The 15,145-nt window shown below is 39.3% G+C and overlaps 1 protein-coding gene across 2 annotated transcripts in view; it reads right to left on the bottom strand.

Moving 5' to 3' along the window:
- Positions 1-9,821: 9,821 nt before the first annotated feature.
- JADE3 (jade family PHD finger 3) overlaps positions 9,822-15,145 on the bottom strand; it is a 140,316-nt gene continuing 134,992 nt past the window's right edge. For both annotated transcript variants that reach the window (XM_012652386.1, XM_012652384.1), the window contains exons 10-11: positions 14,825-14,942; positions 9,822-12,898 (exon numbers count right to left, since the gene is read on the bottom strand). In XM_012652386.1, coding sequence (XP_012507840.1) covers positions 11,988-12,898; positions 14,825-14,942 — 1,029 coding nt within the window. In that variant the 3' untranslated portion in view covers positions 9,822-11,987. The remainder of the gene's footprint in view (positions 12,899-14,824; positions 14,943-15,145) is intronic.

The raw sequence follows: 15,145 nt of genomic DNA, 5'->3' as shown, positions 1-15,145 counted from the left end.
CAACCTCAAACTCCTGGCTGGGGTCAAGTGATCCTCCTGCCTCAGCCTCCCGAGTAGCTAGGATTACAGGCATGCGCCGCCATGCCCAGTTAATTTTTTTCTATACATTTTTTAGTTGTCCAGCTAATTTCTTTCTATTTTTAGTAGAGACGGGGTCTCACTCTTGCTCAGGCTGGTCTTGAATTCCTGACCTCGAGCGATCCTCCCGCCTCGGCCTCCCAGAGTGCTGGGATTACAGGCGTGAGCCACCGCGCACTTGCCATCTTATGTCTTTTTGATAATAGCCATTCTAACAGGTGTGAGGTGATATCTCATTGTGGTTTTAATTTGCATTTCCCTAATGATTAGTGATGTTGAGCATTTTTTCATATATCTGTTGACCATTTGTATATCTTCTTTTGAGAAATGTCTATTCAGGTCCTTTGCTCATTTTTTAGTTGGGTTGTTTTCTTGCTGTTGAGTTCCCTATATATTTTGGATATTAATCCCTTGTCAGATGTGTGGCTTGCAAATATTTTCTCCCATTCCACTGCTTGTCTCTTCACTCTGTTGATTGCTTCCTTTGCTGTGCAAAAGCTTTTTACTTTGCTGCAATCCAATTTGTCCATTTTTGCTTTTGTTGCCTGTGCTTTTGGGGTCATTTCCAAAATATCATTGCCCAGACCAATGCCAAGAAGCATTTTCCTTATGTTTCTTTCTAGTAGTTTAACAGTTTCAGGTCTTATGTTTAAGTTCTTTATCCATTTTGAGTTGATTGTTGTGTATGGTGTGAAATAAGGGTCTAATTTCATTCTTCTGCATGTGGATTTCCAGTTTTCCCAGCACCATTTATTGAAGAGACTGTCCTTTTCTCATTGTGTGTTCATTGCACCTTTGTCAAAGAACAATTGACCACAAGTGCGTGGATTTATTTCTGGGCTTTATATTCTATTCCATTGGTCTATGTGTCTACTTTTATGCCAGTACCATGTTATTTCAATTACTATAGCTTTCTAGTATATTTTGAAATTAGGTAGTATGATGCCTCCAGCTTTGTTCTGTTTGCTCAAGGTTGCTTTGGCTATTCAGGGTCTATTGTGGTTCCATAGGAATTTTAGGATTGTTTTTTCTACTTCTGGGGAAAATGCCATTGGTATTTTGATAGAGATTGCATTAAATCTGTAGATTGTTTTGGGTAGTATGGACATTTTAACAATATTAATTCTTCCAATCCATGAACATGGGATATCTATTTATTTGCGTCTTCTTCAATTTCTTTCATCAAAGTTTTATAGTTTTCAGTGTACAAATTTTTTGCCTCCTTGGTTAAATTTATTTCTAAGTATTTTATTAATTTATTTTTGATGCTATTGTGAGATTGTTTTCTTGATTTCTTTTTCAGGCAATTTGTTGTCCCAATGAAACTTAAAGCAGTTCTTAGGGACACAAAGACATAACTGAGGAAGAAGTCTTTTTAAGATTTTAATAGCTTTATTGATGTATGTATAATAGACATACAATAAACTGCACATATTTAAAGAGTATAATTTGATTCGTTTTGACATGTGTATACATATCTGAAACTATCACTGCCCTCAAGATAATGAATGTATCTGTTACCCCCAAAAGTTTCCTCCTGCCCCTCCCTGATCCTAATCCCCAAGCAACCACTGATCTGCTTTCTCTCACTCTCTATATTAGTTTTCATTTTCTGGATTTTTATGTGCATGGAATTGTAATTATACAGTATGTACTCTGTTTTCTCTGGCTCAGCATAACTATTTTGAAATTCTTCTCTCCCAGTCTGTGATTTCTCTTTTAATTCTATTAAAGGCAGCTTTCTAAAAGCAGTGGTTTTTAAGTTTGATGAAGCCCAATTTACTAATATGTTCTTTTATGGAAAGTGCTTTTGGTGTCATATCTAAGAAATCTTTGCCTAACTTAAGGCCCTGAAGGTTTTCTTTGTTTTCATCTAGAAGCTTTATAGTTTTAGGATTTATTTATTTACTTATTTATTGAGGCAGTCTCTCTCTCACTCCGTCACTCCGGCTAGAGTGCTGTGGCATCATCATAGCTCACAGCAACCTCAAACTCCTGGGCTCAAGCGATCCTCCTGCCTCAGCCTCCCAAGTAGCTGGGACTACACGTGTGTGCCACCACATCCGGCTAATTTTCTCTATTTTTCATAGAGACAGGGTCTTGCTGTTGCTCAGTCTGGTCTGGAACTCCTGACCTCAAGTGATCCTCCTGCCTTGGCCTCCCAGAGTGCTAGGATTACAGGTGTGAGCCGCTGTGCCCCGCCTCCATTTGATTTTCTACATAGACAAGTCATGTCATTTGGTCATTTGTGAATAAAGAATGTTATATTTTTTCCTTTCCAATCAGGATGCCTTTCATTCCTTTCTCTTGTTTTATTGCTCTGGCTAGAAATTCTAGTACAATGTTAAACAGAAGTGGTGAGTGTGGACATCATTGTCTTCTTCCTGATCTTGGAGGGAAAGCATTAAGTCTTTCACCATTAAATATATTAATAATATTAATTGTAGGTTTTTTGTAGATGTCCTTTATCAGGTTTTTGGAAATTCCCTTCTATTTTTAGTTTGCTGAGTGCTATTATCAGTAGTTAATTGTAGGTTTTTTGTAGAAGTCCTTTATCAGGTTTTTGGAAATTCCCTTCTATTTTTAGTTTGCTGAGTGCTATTATCAGTAGTGGATATCAGATTTTTGTCAAATGCTTTTTACATATCTATTGAGGTATGGTGAATTACATTGGTTGATTTTCAAATGTTAATTCAACCTTGAATTTCTGGGATAAATCTCACTTGGTCATGATGTATTATTATCTTTTTTAAAATTTGAAAACATTAACGGGGTACTAATGTTTTTGTTACATGGATACTTTTCATAATGCTCAAGTTGGGGCTTTTAGTGTGTCCATCATCCGAATAGTGTTCATTGTACCCAATAGGTAAGTTTTTGCCCCTCTTCTCCTTCTCCCTCCCCCGTCTTGATTTCCAATCACCTTTACAAATCTTTATGCCTGTGGGTGCCCATCAATTAGCTCCCACTTATTAGAGAGTAGATGTGGTATTTGTCTTTCCATTCCTGAGATACTTCGCTTATGATAATGGTCTCCAGTTCCATCCAAGTTGCTGCAAAAGACATTATTTCATTCCTTTTTATGGCTGAGTAGTACTCCATGGTATGTATATGTGTGTCTCTGTGTGTGTGTGTGTGTGTACACATACACATCACATTTTCTTAATCCACTCATGAATTGATGGGCACTTAGGTTGATTCCACATCTTTGCGATTGTGAATTGTGCTGCAATAAACATTCGAGTATGGAGATTCCTCAAAGAAATAAATGTGGACTTACTATTTGACCCAGCAATCCCACTACTGGGTATCTACCCAAAGGAAAAGAAGTCATTTTATCAAAAAGACACTTGAATCTTTTGATATATTGTTGGATTCAGTTTGCTAAGGTTTTGTTAAGAATTTTGCATCTATTTTTACGAAGGATATTGGTCTAGTTTTCTTATATATTTGTCTGGTATCAGGGTAATGCTGGCTTCATGGAATGAATTGAGAGGTATTCTCCTATTGAATTTTTTTTGGAAGAGTTTGTGTAGAATTAATATTATTTGTTCCTTAAAAGTTTGTTAGAATTTACCAGTGAAGTCATCTGGGCCTGGAGTTTTCCTTATAAGAAAGTTTTTAACTGGAAATTCAGTTTATTTAATAACAAAGAGCTATTCAGGTTACCTATTTTTTCTTGGATGAGCTTTGGTAGTGTCTTTAAAGGAATTTTTTCATTTCTTTTTTCTGTAGAGACAGGGTCTCACTCTGTGATCCTGGCTGGAGTGCAGTGGCCTGTTAATAGCTCACTGTAACCTCAAATTCCTGGGTTCAAGTGATCCTTCTTCCTCAGACTCCTGAGTAGCTGGGACTACAGGTGTATGCCACCACACCTGGCTTTTTTTTTTTTTTTTGAGACAGAGTCTCACTGTGTTGCCCAGGCTAGAGTGCTGTGGCATTAGCCTAGCTCACAGCAACCTCAAACTCCTGGGCTCAAGCGATCCTCCTGCCTCAGCCTCCCGAGTAGCTGGGACTACAGGCATGCGCCACCATGCCCGGCTAATTTTTTCTACATATTTTTAGTTGTCTGATTAATTTCTTTCTATTTTTAGTAGAGATGGGGTCTCGCTCTTGCTCAGGCTGGTTTCGAACTCCTGAGCTCAAACAATCTGCCCGCCTCGGCCTCCCAGAGAGCTAGGATTACAGGCGTGAGCCACCGCGCCCGGCCAACACCTGGCTAATTTTTAAATTTTTTTTGTAGGGACGGTCTCGCTATGTTGCCCAGGCTGGCCTCAAGCTATCCTCCCACCTTGGCCCGCCAAAGAGCTGGGATTATAGGTGTGGGCCTCCATTCCCCACCTATTTCACCTTTGTTTTGAATTTACTAGGATAAGGTTGTTCATAATATTCCCTTATTATCTCTTTAATATCTGTAGAATCTGTAACAATGTCATCTCTCTTATTTCTGATACTGGTAATTTGGCTTTTTTCTTTTTTTCTTGATCAGTCTCACTAGAGGTTTATTAATTTTGTTTGATTTTCTCAAAGAACCAGCTTTTGGTTTCAATGATTTTCTTTTCTATGTCACTGATTTCAGCTCTGACCTTTATTATTTCCTTTTTTTAAACTTACTTTGGATTTCATTTCCTCTTTTACTTTGAATTTCTTAAGGCGGAAGGTGAGGTCATTGATTTGAGAACCTTCTTTTCTAATATAGGCATTTAGTGCTATAGAGGTACTGCCAAGGTACTGCTTTAGTGCCATCCCAAAAAAACACTGCCATTCCAGTGTTTTTTTCATTCAGTTCAAAATACTTTCTAATTTCCCTTGAATTCTTTTTTGACTCATGTGTTACTTAGTTTCAAATAATTGGATTTTTCAGAGATGTTTCTGTTATTGATTTCTAATCTCATTCCACTGTGGTCAAAGAACATACTTTGACTTGAATCCTTTTAAATTTATTAAGACTTGTTTAATAAATGGCCCAGAATATGGTCTATCTTGATAAATGTTCCATGTGCATTTGAAAAGGATGCGTATTCTGCAGTTGTTGGGTAGAGTGGTAAATGTTAATTAAATCTAGGTGTTCAAATCTATATCTTTACTGATTTTCTGTGTATTTGTTCTATTAACTATAGACATAACCTGTAATTGTGGATTTGTCTAGCTCTCCTTGCAGTTCTATTCAGTTTTTGCTTAATGTATTTTGAAGCTATGTTATTAGGTGCATAAACACTTAAGATTGTTATGTCCTCTTGATGAATTTACCCTTGTATGATATTAATATAGCCACTCCAGCTTTCTTTTGGTTAGTGTTAGCATGGTATAGCTTTTTCCATCCTCTTACTTTTAACCTATCTGTGCGTTTACATTTAAAGTGGGCTTTTTGTAGGTGGCAGAGAGTTGCATTCTTTAATCTCCAAGCTCTTTTTAGATACCTGGGATCTTCAAGAACTCAACTCTTCAGGCCACTCACTTCCTTGTAGGAGGCTCTGATAACTAGAGAATCATTCCTCATAATGATGAGCCACTCATGCCTTCTATCACCTCCCCTCTAGAGTAATACTCAGGAATTATTTCTACTTCCCCGGGCAGTTTTTCAGACAATAGGGAAACACAAACCTATGGCAACTCCTCAGGCAGTGCCAGATTCAGCTACAATGTATCAAGCAGGTCCATGGAGGATTATCCAAGGCTATCTAAGAAGTACCAAAGGCTACCTTGGAAAAAGTGCAGGGGGCATGAAAGACAAAACTAATTTCTACAGGGGAGGATTTTATTGATTGAAAAAATACTTCTTTTCCATGTCATGAAAGTGTTCAATTAAGAGTGAAAGTATAGGACCAACTTAGAGTATCGCAGCACAGATGGGCCCACTAGGAACAAGGAACATTTCCCTGAAAGGGTAGGGAGCGCTTGCTCTATGCCCAGTGTATTCATTTTCTATTTCTGGTATAAAAAATTACTACAAATTTAGTGGCTTAAAACAACACAGATTTGTTCTCTTATAGTTCTGGAGGTCAAAAGTCTAAAATCAAAGTGTAGGCAGGGCTAAGTTCCTTCTGGAAACTTTAGTGGAGAGTTTCCTTGCCTTTTTCAGTTTCTAGAGGCTGCCTGCATTCCTTGGTTCATGACTGTTCTTTGCATTACTCCAATCTCTTGCTTCCATTGTCATATCTCCTACTACTGACTCAGATTCTCCTGACTCCCTCTTGTAAGTACCTTTGTGATCATATTGGTTGAGCCCACCTAGATAATCCAGGACAACCTCCCCATCTCAAGGCCCTTAACTTTAATTATATATGCTGAACCCCTTTTATTATGCAAGGTAACATTCAGTTCTGGGGATTAGGATGTGGACAATCTTTGGGGAGCCATTATTTAGCCTGCTATACTCGTTTACAAGTTAGACTAGCTATGGAGAAGGCAAGTCCATCAGGTCCCAGATTTACTGTGAGGCCTGCCTTGTCCAGATTTGCGTGAATTATCTTACACTTTGGATGTGAGCCTCTAAAGTGTTTGCCTTCGTGTTAGATGACTAATTTTGGTCCAGTTAGCTCTGTCCAACATGGCAGGGATCAAGTGGTACAGAATCCATATGACTAAATCCCAACTCAGGCTGCTTTCTTCGGGAAGAAATGGAGTAAGAATGCTTAGAGAGGGGGCTTTGGGTATAGAAGCCAAGCAAAGTGACCAGAAATATGAGCTGTAGAGGCAACACCACAGGTTCTAGTCCTGACTCTGCTGTATACTAGCTGTAGGGCCTTGAACAACTGTCTTAACCATTTGGCCTCAATTTTCACCTATGTCAAACGGAGCTAATAGTATCATTTTCATATGGTTGCTGTGAGAACTAAATATAAGGTAGTCTCATGCAAAAGGCTTAGCAAAAGGCCTTACACAGAGTAAGGGCTTGATAAATATTGTTGCATTTATTATTAATATTTGAAGACTTGACTAGTACCAAACAAGTTTTCTGGCTTATCCTACCAAGGGTTTTCGTCTTGGTTGGCTTCCTTAGGGGACCTAAGCAGCTATTTTGAAACTGACCTTTAGCCTGGTCTTTGCCCATGTAGTTCTCAGTCCATCTTTGAGGACTAAGGGACAAGATACCTGCATAAATTCTGCCCAAAAGATGCAGGCAGCCTAGTGTGATCTTGTTCATTGTTATCCCTGTGAGCAAGTACGACTGAAAACACTGAGTGGCCACAGTACTGCACATAGCCAACAGCCTTCTGAACACTGTTGTTGGTTTTCCCCCTATGGCCACCTCTGTTTGTAAAGCTGGGAGGAGGGGGAAGAATTAACCAGAGATCCTGCTTTGGAAAGTAGAAGAGGAAAAGCTAGGGTGAAAAAAGGAAAAGTCTGTTTACCAGAACCCTGGCACATATGCCAGGTTTATCTTAAGCAGGAATAAGTAGCTAATGTTTTTTTCTAAAAGGTAATGGTCCAACCTGAAGTGTCTTTCTATTATAAGGCTGAAGTAATTAATTCAATGAGATTATAATTTTCAGAATTCCAGCAATTCTTAGAATGAAGTTTTCTCATCATGTGAGAAATGACTATAAAATAATGAGACCTGTTTCCACGTGTGGTTTACGAAAGCAGCTTCATTACATCATGGAAATACTTTAGCAAGCAATGGAGAGCAAAAGACAGTTGTGCAAAGGGTCTCCAAATTCAGATAATTTGCTGTAATGAGTATAGCTTAAATAGCTCAATTCCATCTTTCCATCTTGTTTATAACTTGCTATTCAGTTATAATAAATTAAAATGGGAAGGTGAGCAGGAGTAGTGAGGGGAGGGGAAGGAAATTTAAAGCGTGGGGGTATTCAGGCCTTGAGGCTGGAATGTTCACACTTAAATCCACCTTAACAAAATGAGAAATGATGTATGCTCTGAGTTTATCAAGATAATTAATGTATTTAGGGAGCATCAGGTCAAAGAACTCATCAGTGACTGGATAGAGTGGGGGACATCAGTCTGGGGCTTGAGCCTTCCTAACCCTGACTCATTTCAAGGACAACTATCCTCATGTTTTTAGTTCACACAATTTGTTCCAACCCATGAAGTAAAATCAACTGAATTCACAGAAGCCTTCTTTAACAGTGCCAGATTGAATGTTACAAAGCTCCTGGCATAGGAGTGACAGCTTCAGGGTGGATTTTTATTAACTAAAAGTCACTTTTCTCTTTATTATTTCTTTGCAGAGATAGGGTCTCACTATGTTGACCAGGCTGCCCTTGAACTCCTGGCCTCAAGCAATCCTCCCGCCTCAGTCTTTCGAAGTGCTACGATTACAGGCATGAGCCACTGTGCCCAGCCTAAAAGTTACTTTTTAAAAAATCAATACAAAACTGCTGCTTTCTATAAAACTTGAAAATGGTTGAATTAGGGTTGTGAAAATCTAATACAATTTGTTATAAATAAGATACATGTTTTGGAAAATATCACATGAAAGTTATACAGTGGTAAATAGGTTTTTACTCCTATCATGTACTTAATTCTTAAGGGTCAGTAAGCATGCTGGGGATTTTAAAGTCCTGTATGGGAAAAAACCCAGGACTGTGCATCCTCTGGTTTATTTTCTGAATTTAAAAGTTGCTTTAATACAAAGACAAAGGTTCATCTCCCGCTGGAAACGTACACATTAGTATAAACCCGATAGCTTTTGTTGGCTATAACAGGGTATATGTATAGTTTCAGTTCTCCAGCATTTTACCTAACGATTTACCAGATCAAAACAGTTGTCCATTAACAAGGGAGAGACTGAGAAAAACAACCACCTTTTACCTATCTTCACTACAGATTTACCCAGTGACCTTTGGCAAGCACATTTCTCATCATGAAAATGTTTACAATGCCCTTAAAGTCTCCCCATGACACCACATAACCCCTGTGACATTAATATATTCACATGACTCCAAATAGAATCAATATTGTAAAGAATACATATTTTAAGTGATGCCTGATCTAAGCTTTCTGAATCTTGTCACTTTACATAGGACCCATTTACCTGGAGATTTTTTATGATCATCCTAAGGTCTTTATCTTGCTAGCCTGATGAAATCATGATTTCTGGGTAGAGTCCAAGTATCCAGAGTTCTCTTTGGCCCTGAGTATTGACATGAATCGTGAATCTGTGTTCTAAACATTCAATTCCTCCTCCCTCTTCCCACACATTTGTTTTGTGAATATGATTTTTTATATTTATTTTTTATTTATTTCAGCATATTATGGGGGTACAAATGTTTAGGTTACATATATTGCCCTTGTCCCACCTGACTCAGAGCTTCAAGCGTGTCCATCCCCCAGACGGTGCGCACACCCATTATGTGTGTACATACCCATCCCCTCCTCCCCCTTCCCATCTGCCCGACACCCAATGGATGTTACTACTATATGTGCACTTAAGTGTTGATCAGTTAATACCATTTTGATGGTGAGTACATGGGGTGCTTGTCTTTCCATTCTTGGGATACTTCACTTAGTAGAATGGGCTCCAGCTCAATCCAGGATAATACAAGAGGTGCTGTATCACCATTGTTTCTTAAAGCTGAATAGTACTCCACGGTATACATGTGCCACATTTTATTAATCCACTCATGTATTGATGGGCACTTGGGTTGTTTCCAAATCTTTGCAATTGTGAATTGTGCTGCTATAAACTGTGAATATGACTTTTTAAATATAAAAGGAACATATCTAAGATTTTCTAAAACCAACGTACCAAAATAAAAAATTACCACACTGACAGTAGTTAGCAGTTTTCATAATTTAATTAAAAAGTATTGATAAAAAGGTGACATTTGAAAAAAGACTGAGTTTATCTTGGAAAACTGGACTATATAAGACAAAATGAAAAAAATTAACAAAGAAGGTTAAGAGGTAATACTTCAAACAACAACAAAATGTAGCAAATACATTTTGGGGCAATTGAAATTTATACAACTGAAGGCTCCTTCATTTACCTAGGAAAATCCTGTAAAAATATTACAACTTTATTTCCCTGACTGGAATGATATTTTAGTCAATATTTTCCCAATGGCATTACATATGAAATTTGGCTGAAGCACTGTTTTGATGTTTGCTTTTCCTCCCACTCACTCAGAATTGAAAGGCATGAAAGGACACAGGCTACTGCATTGGCCTCTGACATAAGGAATTTACAACATAGCTCCATATAATTTCGTTACCATGAAGGTGTCAAATTAATACCTACTCCAGAAGAATTCAAAGAAAAAGCACAGAAACCTAATACATAAATAGGGGAATTTCTCTTCCTCATTTTGGATAATCCACAGTTTTTGCCATTCAAACAAAATATAGGACACCTACCCCACATGCATGTTCACACATGTACATAGGCACAAAAGAAGCATTTTGAAGATGTACGCAAAGGAGAGGTAAAATGCAAAAGTTTTCAAAAAAGGAGAAAGCAAAAAGCAAAAGAACCCATTAACAAGGGCACAAGAACAAAAGTGGGGGAGAGGAAAACTGCTGAGTTTTCCATATTGATAGAGAGGGCCCCTGCCTTGACTGACGGGCACCTACTATGGCTGGGCTGTTTCACCAGTAAGAAACTTTAAACGTTGAAAATGACCTCTTTTGTCTGAAAATTACCACTATACTTTCCCCAAACTAGAAGGAAGAGAATGTTAATTTAAGGCTAAGAAGAAATGAGAGCTGAGAATTATAGTCTGCTTCACATTTTTAAAACTGCAACATTTCTCCCTTCTTTAAATGGGAAGCAGACATGCTTTTTATCTCTCCCCAATGTAATTATTCTCTTCCTCTCAGAAATTCATCAAGGCTGATAGTTTGGGAACAAGGTATAAGCAACTTCTGAAAAATGGCTCCAGCCTTTTTGTTTGGGAAATTGCCTCAGATTCAAAGTTGATACAAAGCTAAATTATATCCATGTGTTAAACACATGCTTTCAAATTCTGTTTGACAATAAAAATCTGTTTCAAAATTAAAGCAGGTAAGAATACTTAACTTCTGTGCATTATATTTTAATTATACCTCAATAAAAATTTTATAAACATTAAAGCAGGTATACAAAAACTGTCAGCCAAACTTATTTTAGTCAAACTTATTTGAAAACAACAACACAAAACCCTGACCTGATACAAATACCCCAGAAATGGTCTCACTTTGGGAAAGGCTCCGGGATCCTTCACAAATGCCTAGACAGAGAGAATCAGAGCATTTTCCTTAGAAGTAGTACTTCTGTACTTTTGTAAACACTATCCACAAGTTAGCTTTTTATGCTTGTTAGCTGGGTAAAATAGTTACGAGTGTGTCCCTAACAGGCAAGTCTAGGAACAGGCACTGGACAATTATGAGCATTAGGAGTATTGACTCAGTAAGTTAAGATACTGTGAAAGGAACTCGACCTTGTGCAGAGCAAAGGAAGAGGGTAGTGAGTTTGACAGTATCTGAGACGTCGCTCTCCTGGTCTCTCCCCTGAAGAAGGTTTATAGATACCAGTGGAGTTAGAAACTTCCTACAGACAGCAGCTCTGGGAGTCACATGCTGTAGCTTCAAAAGGTAAGTAGTTTTAGTGTCTGATAATCATGGTCTCTTGCAAATCTGTTAACAATGCAAGGACTCTTAATACATATACTTATCAATGTGTTACTATAACTGGAAAGCTGACTCAAAATATTTACTGAGTAAATACTCTGGGCCCAGCTGCTCCAAATAGCCTCTGACAAACCTCTGGACAATCTGCAATTCCTGTAACATGTTTGTAAAAACTAGACTTGAAACCTTTTAAAAAACTGCAAGCTGATTTAGTGTGGAAAAATTTCATCCTTTTCACTGCAATTCCTCCTAACATATGCTAGAATCCTTTTGGTGTATGGGTTTTCCCCAACATACGGGGCAAAGGCAAAGGTTGGGTTATCCTTAGGAGTTTCTGATCACCTTTGCATTGAACTGTGGGAAAGGGGGTGTGGCTTGCTTTTACTGTGGCAATCCCGTCTAGAGTCATGGGGAGGATTTTCCCTGTCTGAGCTCTCTCTCTTTACCCTGACCTTTTCTTTATTCCCATCACTTTCTACTTCTGAATCACTCAGCTCCAAATCTGGGCAATACCCATCATTTTCCTGATATGGAGCTCTCCCTGCAGACCGCCTGAGAAGCTGCCTACCCCACAACTGCTCTTTGGGGTTCGTATTCTTGGTTGGTTTCACACAGCATTGGAGGTCCTCTGTGGTCCTCACCCACCTGTTGGTGGCCTCTTTAAAGGATCTGCCAAAATGTTCCATGGTGGATTTTCTAAAGCTGCCCTGACTGGCCAAGTGTGAGCTTAGCATGGACTCCTGATCACAGAACATCTCACTTGAGCTGTCTTTTTGGGTGACATTCTCAGACCAGCTGCCCTCCAGGCCATTGGATCTGGCAAACTTTGAGTTAGGCTGACTTTTCCCATTCCCAATGGAAGACTGTCCATGGAGGGCGGCCTGAAGGACCAGAGGCTTTCCCAGTGACTGCCCATGATAGAACTCTGAAGACGGGGTTCTCCAAGAAGGACTGGAATCCTTTGCTTCACTCCTGGAATGGCTGAGACTGGCCAGCAAACGGTTATTCTTGCTCTCTAGTGGATATCTCTGATACGATTTTGCTCTCATTTCTAGAGGCTCCTGAGGCACCTGCATGCTCCTTATACTATGAACAGGGGAGTCGCTGTCAGGAGAGTGGGGTCGGTGATCAGTCTCTGTGGAGTCCTTTCTGCAGTCTTCCTGGGTTGATCTGGGCATTTTTAACTTTAAGGTAATTCTTGGTGGTGGGTAAAACAATGAGTTTTCTAGTGCACTTGTCAAAGGAAGTCCTGAGATCAAAAAGAAAGACTCATTTTAACAACTGATTTAAATAATGGCATATGTGCTTATGGCAGAGTGAGTTCACACACCCACTCTTCCAAATGTCTAATAAGCATCTGGCTTTGATATGTATGTACATCATGGTGTAACAGTTGGAGTGAGGTGAACAAGAGGTTAAGGGCTAAGAGTGCGGAAGATGAAAAACTCAGCAATGCCACTGTTTGCTATATGGCTCGCCACCTCTGCTCTCTTGGTCTGCAAAATGATCACAAAGACTAGTGTCTCTTGCATCCCCATCTTTGCCCCTTCCATTTCTGAAAAGAATGTCACTAGTAATGGTTTAGAACACGGTCTCCCTATTTGTGTGTTTGTGTGTGTGTGTGTGGGCATGCATACATGTAGGCACCGTAAAGCACTTAGGTTATGCCTTAAACAGACACATTTCAGACCTCCTCCTCCAATTTTTCCTGGCCTTCCTAAAGCAAGTCAAATACAAACCCTCAGAAATGTAGACACAGGTTTTGGAGGATGAAGAGTATGTATGCTGTTTGAACTTGGCATTAGAAGTGGTAGTGGGTGGTTCCTGAAAATTTTATATCCTTAACCCAGAACAATTTTCTGACTACAAATGACCATTATGGAGGTGGGAGGTTTTGTAGTGGTAAGGCCAGCAGAAAAGAATCACAATTCCTGCCAATGGCCAGCTATGGGCTTGGCCTGGGGAGTATTAGCAATCAGTTACCCGATTATGTTACCCTATAATCACAGTTAGAACAGGTCTTCCTCTATTATTTTGAGTGCTCTGAAATTAAAAAGGAACTACCAAACAATTCCTCCTTGCATATGGACTTGACCTTTGCCCATTATCATCTTCTGTAGCCTCACAAAAATGAGATATAGAGAGTACAGCTCTTACATACCCCAATGGGCAGCATTTGTTCCCCAAGGATCCCCAACCCATCTCTGCCAGGGGTTGCCACCTACTGATGCTGCAAGCTGTAATGAGGCTCACTCCTACCAATGAGAAGGTGCGTGGGTAGGTCAATTTCCTTGGCACGTGGGGGCTTTCCCTGCTGTACTTTGGTTCTCTTTGTTTTGCCTGTCAGTGTTGCCCTTGTGGCTGAGCAGCCCTGTTGCCTCCTGCTATACCACTTTGCTGTGACTCATGATGTGACACCACATTTCTTATCTGTCTTGCTCTATGGCTGGCCCTTGGCAGGAGATGATTCTGCACGCCCCCTGCCCAGTGACCCCTAGTTTTTCAGACTCTGCCATTGACCTTTGTGTTAAATGAGGCACAGGGAGGTAGGTTATAGGTGTCACTGAATATAATTGTCATCATTCCAGCCAAGCTTCCCATGCTTAGGGTACTATAATTATGCTCACCTGTCTCACTCACCAATGGGCAGTGCACCCTGTGGTGGGGATTCTGTCTTACTGACTGCTTCGTCTTCTAGCTCTGTTCTTAGTTCACAGTAGATGTTCCACAAACATTAGTGAATAAATGAAAAGATAAAAACTCAGATCTTCTAATTTCTGGCTAAAGATTTGTTTCAGACTATTGTTAAGATGAGTAATCCTGGAATTAAATGTTTTCTAGAAACGGGTTAGATATTATTCTATTGATTTCTAAATGAATTCAATAATTATAAAATAATTTCATGGCTCCAACTAATGGCCTCGAATATCTGTCTTGGACCTAGGTTATCTGCCCCAGACCTGCAACTCCCCCACCCCACTCTGGGATTTCTTGCCTCATTAGTTGACAATGAAGTGGGCCATGTTATATCAGGATTGGACTGGAGTGAACGAGATATCTGACAAGAATTTTTAAAGATTTTTAAGTGGAACGATTGACATAAAATTTAAATTGTTAAAATAGGATGCAACCAGTGTCTATATATTTGTTAGGACATTTTTAATATACAGGTTACCTGCAGCAATTTCTTGGTTAGCAAGCTGGACTTGCATATTGAAGATCTGTTCCTGCATTTTGCTATGTGACAATTTCAGCTTCTCTCGCCTGCTTATCATGTAGCACAGATTTCGGACCTGAAAGCCCAATCCCCAGCAAATAAAGACATCATGTTAAGTAAACCTGACAATTGAAATTGTTTAGCTAAAATGAAGACACCTAAAGTTAGGTGGGCTGGGAGAGGGTGAAAAGAGAAGACAGAACCCAAAAGCTGCAGAATGAAAGCCACTCCACAGGAATCCATGTAGCATGATTAATTGTGGGATTATGGTTCCCATAT

The sequence above is a fragment of the Propithecus coquereli genome, unplaced genomic scaffold (genome assembly GCF_000956105.1).
Source record: "Propithecus coquereli isolate 6110/MARCELLA unplaced genomic scaffold, Pcoq_1.0 Scaffold388, whole genome shotgun sequence".
NCBI classification, from domain to species: domain Eukaryota; kingdom Metazoa; phylum Chordata; class Mammalia; order Primates; family Indriidae; genus Propithecus; species Propithecus coquereli.
The sequence above is the reverse complement of the archived record's forward strand: the minus strand, read 5'-3'. Positions and strand labels throughout refer to the sequence as shown.